Source organism: Stylophora pistillata, chromosome 11 (assembly GCF_964205215.1).
Source record: "Stylophora pistillata chromosome 11, jaStyPist1.2, whole genome shotgun sequence".
NCBI lineage: Eukaryota > Metazoa > Cnidaria > Anthozoa > Scleractinia > Pocilloporidae > Stylophora > Stylophora pistillata.
Window position 1 is genome coordinate 9,752,117 of NC_142529.1, and position 6,458 is coordinate 9,758,574.

General features: G+C 37.7%; 1 protein-coding gene across 2 annotated transcripts in view; it reads left to right on the top strand.

Annotated features, from left to right (window-relative positions):
• The window catches only part of LOC148719947 (uncharacterized), a 7,922-nt gene extending 1,844 nt beyond the window's left edge, over positions 1-6,078 (top strand). The window contains exons 2-4 of one of the 2 annotated variants that reach the window (XM_088738474.1): positions 3,595-3,963; positions 4,202-4,360; positions 5,312-6,078. In XM_088738474.1, coding sequence (XP_088594600.1) covers positions 3,961-3,963; positions 4,202-4,360; positions 5,312-5,446 — 297 coding nt within the window. In that variant the 5' untranslated portion in view covers positions 3,595-3,960 and the 3' untranslated portion in view covers positions 5,447-6,078. The remainder of the gene's footprint in view (positions 1-3,594; positions 3,964-4,201; positions 4,361-5,311) is intronic. The other variant, XM_088738473.1, reaches the window with a different exon arrangement.
• The last annotated feature ends 380 nt before the right edge of the window (positions 6,079-6,458 follow it).

Here is a 6,458-nt window from a genome sequence, read left to right on the forward strand (position 1 = left end):
GTTGCTTAATAGGGGCTTGCCACTAAATGGGACGCAGCTGCTTAATGTGGGTTCGACTATATGTTCTTTTCTCTGAAGATACTTAAATGTAATGGGCCACTATAGCTAGTCTCACAACATTTCCTTGCTAATTATCATTCTGCTAAGACATTTTGCACTCCTTCAAATGAGAAGCATACCTCATCATGAAAGGTCACACTCTTTACCTCTAGGCACAAAAAACAAAGATTTTTTTGGTAATTGCTATTCTTTCCATTTATATCCATGTTTATGGTGTAACATATTTTGCTATTTGAATGAATAACGAAAAACATTATTTTTGTCAAGGAAGTCTAGCCAAGGGTAAAATACCCTCTACTGATAGAAAAATCGAATAAAAAAGTTATTAAAATTTAAACACCTAAAATTCAAAATTTTCAATTGCTGAGAGATGTAATGGGATTTTTCTTAAATATATTTTGAACATTCAATTTTTTTACTCTGTGATATCATTGTTACTTATTAATTAATGCTTTGCTATAAATAAGTCTATTCTGTTTTTTTTTTTGGTAACTGTTATAACTGTGAAGTGGCCATGGGTTGCTGGGTCTTAAGGTGGGCCATAGACTGTGGGAGTCAGTCACTGGGCCACCAGCATGCTTTTAGCAAAATCCATCAACCAAGGCCACTAATTAGTTTGATATTTACAATTTTGTTTTTGACACAAAAACTTAAAATGTGCATCTTGGCCGGGATATTGGATGTGCACTGTGTTTTGTGAAATTATTTGTGTATGAAGTGCAAGTTAAATTAAAACCCAGGTAGAAAAAGGTTCAACTTTTTTCTTTGTTGTTATTCTTTTCTTTTGTAATATTGAAAATATTGTGCATCCTGGCTCATTTAAATGTCCCTTAAACAAGGTAATGATTGTATTTTTTGGCAAAAACATGTGTAAGTCTGTGCACCATCTAAGTTTTGCAGGTTTTGTGGTCTAGTTATGTTGAATCTTTTCTTTCCTGTTATTATATTTTATTTTTAGTATGTTTATGGTGAAAGATGTGTTATATTACTGGCTATAAATCTGTATTCCCTTTTTAAATTCAAGCCAGCAACCCACTTTTAGTTAGATGGTCATTTGTTTCATTGTGTGGTTCCAGAAAATATTCTTACACCCCTATGGAGGGGAATTTACCCCGAGACCCCCACCCCTCTGTAAATGCTGTATTATTTAGCTTCAGCCATTTCCTTTATGAATTTGGTTTTTGACAGCCCCCTCCCCACCAACTCCAAGAATTTCCAATAACTTCCTTATGGGGGGCGCAGGGGTGGGTTATGGACATTTTCTGGGACCACATATGACCAAGATTACTTTGTAGGAGGTAGCGTGGCCAGATTTTTTAGGGCACTGGTACTGTAATCCGGTGTCCCGGTTTAATGCTCTCCACCTTGCCAGAGGCTAGGTTGGTTCTTTGTCGTCCCAAGTTCAAATCCTTGGCCATGCGTTGTATATAGCCAGCTGGTCTGCCTCCTGTTAGTTGGGACTTTCAAACATGTTATTTTCAATGAAAATATTTGTCTCCTCTGTTTCAGTGCCTGGAAACTAGCTATCTCAAAGAGACATGAAGCTAACTGGATGACCACTATAAACAAGATTTACTTTTTATGTTTTTTAAAGTGCCCATAAACAACTAACAGTCACTATGTATATCAATGCAATATCCTATAGTAGTATACTAATAGTATACAAATGGCACTAGTATAGTAATGAAAATGCGACGATTGATCTGAATGGTTGAGCTACTTGGTTAATATTAACCATAATTTTTCATTGTAGTTCACCACTAAATTTTTTCTGATTCTTATTGGTTTTAATCAATCTCGTGATGCCATAGTGTTCATCCACGGAGAGTGCCTGTCCAAGAAAAGTACCTGGATGGATATATACAGTTCTCGTCCATGAAAAGTTTTTTGTAAACAAGCGGGCTTATAGGAAATAAACAAATGAAATTGCATTATATTGGTTGTTATTCTTTATTTTTTAAATATGCATTTTGATTTTCACGGCTTTCATCTTAAAAAGTTAAAAAGTGATTTAAAGTGATTTTTGAATTGGTGCACAAAAAAAATTCAGTGGTGAACAATAAAGACAATAGAGTGTTAATGTCTCAGAACTATTGGTCTGATAGTTGCTCTTGCAATTTTGATGTTCTTAAAACTCACATATTTTTCCTTAAAGTCTCAGTTCTCAGGCAAATATTTGCTTCAAGATAATCAAATTTCTGCAGGACAACTATCAGCCGATAGTGCCAAGACATAAATGCTCTACAGTCAAACCTCCTTAAAAGGACCATCCAAAATGTAAAGCTTAGGTGGTTGCTTACGGGTGGTGGTAGCTTACGAGGGCTTAGACCATAATGGGTCAAATTATGCCTCATTAGCATATGGTATTCTTAAGACATTTCAGGTTGTTTCTTGTAAGACTGATACCATGCAGTGAATCTGTATATTTTCTTTCAGGTTTTAAAAGTTTTTGTTTTATTTAAAAAGTCAATTCTGAGACCTCCCGTTGAGAAATGTCTGTCTCATTCAGTACCCAGGAATGTGATGTTAGCAACACTAGTTGTTTTTCAATTTTTGCTCCATCATCTGTCAAGTGCTTGTTTACGGGAGGTTTCGAACAAAGGAAAATTTCAAACTTTTAGCTCTATGGGTGGTTGCGGTCGCTTACAAGAGGTGGTAGCTTACAAGAGGTTCCAAATGTAGTGATTTGAATAGGAAATGTTTGTCATTTTGAAGTACACTGGTCGCTGGGGAGAGGTGGTTGCTTGTAAGAGGTGGTCGCAACGGGAGGTTCCTGTGTATTACATGTATTTAATTAGTATACCGGTACACACAAGCTCTGATTTTGATGATTAATTATACTTTAACATGATTAAATAATTGAAAATCGTTATATTAAGAGAATTAAATTAAGTAAGAATTTTACTAAAACAATAAGATTAAATGCTATTAATGTCTATGAGGTGAAAGTTGATGAGGCCATGAAAAGAGTCAGAGACCTCTGCTCTAAAAACGTACAAATAGAACTTGAGTTCTTCACTCAAACGTGCCTTCTAAGAGTCATTTAACTTGCAACTATGTTAACCATTTAACACTGATTTCAGCTGATACAACCTGTGCAAATAATTAAATAAGTTTCCTTTTGTAAATTTACTAATTATTTATAATTTGCATTATAATCTTTTAGTGTGACTGTTCCGCCAAGATTTGCAAATGCTATTTTAGGAACAGTCCTTTTTGTGTTGTATATTGACAATTTTTCTTTAAATAAAGTTGAAGGTAATAATCTAAGTAGTAGATTAAACTAAATTGTCACACCTGAATTCACGTAACATTTCCTAAGTTGATTATCTCTCCTATAAACCAGTGTCATATTTTTTCTTCATTTTTTTCTGTTTTCATTCAATCCTTAACTAGTTTTTTTGGCATCAAAACTGTATATAGGGCTTTTTTTACTTATTTGTTTGATCGTTTTGCCATAATTTGAGGCAAAGCCTTTTGATTGATAGTTTCCTGTGATAACTCGAATGTTTTTGTTTTTGAAACAATTTTTAGTGTGCTAGAAAAATCCGAGCCCCAGATGGGACTTGAACCCACGACCCTCCGTGATCTAGTCGGATGCTCTAACCACTGAGCTACTGGAGACTCTATGGTGAGCAAGGGTCAATTTGTGAGCCTCGACTGGAACCGCATCGCGCGGCTACACAGCCAAGTATTGGTAAGCACCTGTGAAACTCACTAACAGCATCACGCTGTCACATTAAGGCATATCAACATGCGGCCAACCAACCTCCAAAGTGAGCATGTAAAGATGAAACAATTTTTAGTGTAATAGAAAAATCCAAGCCCCAGATGGGACTTGAACCCACGACCCTCCGTGATCTAGTCGGATGCTCTAACCACTGAGCTACTGGCGACTCTATGGTGAGCAGGGTCAATTTGTGTTGTTTTTGTTTTTTTTTTTTTAATTTCGATGAATTCCGCCACAAAAGGGATTTTTTTCTAAGGCCCCACACCCCTCTGGAAACTCCAATTAAGCTTCATACATTTCTTTAAATTTTTTGGCCATACAGACCCCCCAATCCCACACATACTCCCCCCAATCCCTTCTGTGGGGGGAGTATGGATATTTTCTGGAACTGCACATTATTGTTTTTTTAAGAAGTGCAGTAGCTACCAGCAATTTAGCCCACCAGCAGCCAAGATCTGCAAATTTGATGACTGCAAGGCAGTATTTCCAGCCCGAACGTTTGATTGGAGTGCCATTGAGAGGATGGGTAGAACCAACCCATCCCACCAACGTGAACTGCTAGAGAAAAGGGTAATTCAGTTGTTACATTTTGCATGTTTCTTTAGTATATTTTCCACAGGGATTAGCAATTGGGATTAATTTTAATTTTTTTTTTTTTCATATTTTCCACAATTTTAAGTTCTACAGGACTTTATTTTGCCACTTGTTGACTATATTACCAACAACTTTGTAAGCGTTTTAAGCCGATAGTGTGTAAGAGGTTTGTAGGAAAACGTTAAACCAAACGTTTTGAGGCTTGTTTTCACTTGCGACGGAGTCGTAGTCGGAGTCGTAATCAGAAGCGTGGAGCGATACGATCTAGTGAAAATCAAACCGACGGAGTCGGAAGCAGAACACCGATTCTGCCTATGACTCCGTCGCTTACGATCTAGTGAAAACTGCAATGTCGGAGTCGGAAGCGAAAGCGGAAGCGGAAGAATAAACCAATCACAATCCTCGATTCCATCTTTCCAAAATGCAAAAATAGCCGTAACAAATTTAAGCGTGTGAGCTTGATGGTAAAATGACGAAATTAAAAGTTAAAATACTCGAACTGAACCTACCGAAAGTACGATTCACGATCACCAAGTCGTGGTTCGCTGACGGGGTTAGCATACTCTTCCTAGGCTGCTCGACGTCGATAGATATCACGAACCCAAAATTGCTTTCTTTTACGAACGATATTATTCCTGCATTGTCTCTGCCTGCGTAAAATAATGATTAATAAGAGCCAAAGTTGCTCTTCGTCCGCCATGTTGTCTTTGGCGCCAAAATTTGTACTTTCGCGGGCCTGGAATCGAGCACTGTGATTGATTTATTCTTCCGCTTCCGCTTCCGACTCCGGCAATCAGTTTTCACTCGATCGTAAGCGACGGAGTCATAAGCGGAATCGGAAGAAAATGGGAACGTTCTGATTCTTCCGACTCCGATTCCGTCGAGCTTACGACTCCGCTTACGACTCCGTTTTTCTGTTTTCACTAGGTCATAAGTGCTCTTACGACTCTGACTACGACTCCGACTCCGACTCCGTCGCTAATGAAACCAGCCTTTGGTCAGCAGAAGATTTCAGAAATTAAGGAGCAGTTTTGGCTGGAATTGCGCGCGCAGAGCGTTTGATCGCTGTGCGGGCATAACCACCCGTAAACTCTGGTGACATCAACGAATAATTTTGTTAAATACAGGTATAGCATTCGGACACTAGACAAAGGCCAATTTTGATTAGTTAATAATTGTCTCTTATGTCTTAGTTACCAACGTAGTTACAATATTTGCTTCCCTTTCACTGGTATCTTTTTATTTCCTAACCCTTAGTTCAAACGGGACCGATATGTGAGTACATTTGTCAATTTGATTAGGCTACGTTTTTATAGCTAGGGACGAAGGAATACAAAGGAACATTTGTACAACGTTAATTGTTTTACGATCGTGTAAATTAGAAAATGGTCTTAACGTTGCTAGAGTGAACGCCCATCTTTTAGATTCGAGATCATTGAGCTGTTAATTAGTTCCTTTGTCGTGTAACCTGTGAGCGAATCTTATTTAGTCTCTTAGCGTAGTGTTTACGCTGGATTTTTTTTGGATGTACTGTTATTCAATGTGGTTATGTTATCGATTCCAAATCGTTAGTTTGTCTCGTGTAACTATTTGACTATTTGTTACGCAACTTTTCCATGATAGAAAGTTGTTTCATATTGTTAGTTCAGTTTACGAGCGTTTCTTTTCATGGAATAAATCTCCGATAACCGTCATCTTTGGTTTTCCGTGGTTTACTTGTCTACCCTTCAAGACGACCTACAAAGTAGTCCCACCTTCTAGTTTGTCGCGACACGCCTACAACTCGTTTGTTTCGTCTCGTTTTTGAATTTGCCAGTCGCTGCAAACACTACGGAACTCAGTTTTCTTTAAGTTTCTTAATATTGAAATGCACGTGGAATTGAAATTGTTATCGTAGCAAACGAATATAATGGACTTTTAGAATTAGATGTTAGGAGAGTGGATTTGGGGAATTGAAGGAAGTTTCAAATTTGCTGCTTCTTGCCCCTCAGATCTTCAGTGCGTATGGAAATTCTTTTATTATCACTCAGTCATTATGCCCATGTTCCCCACCGGAATACAGCAGCATTCCTTA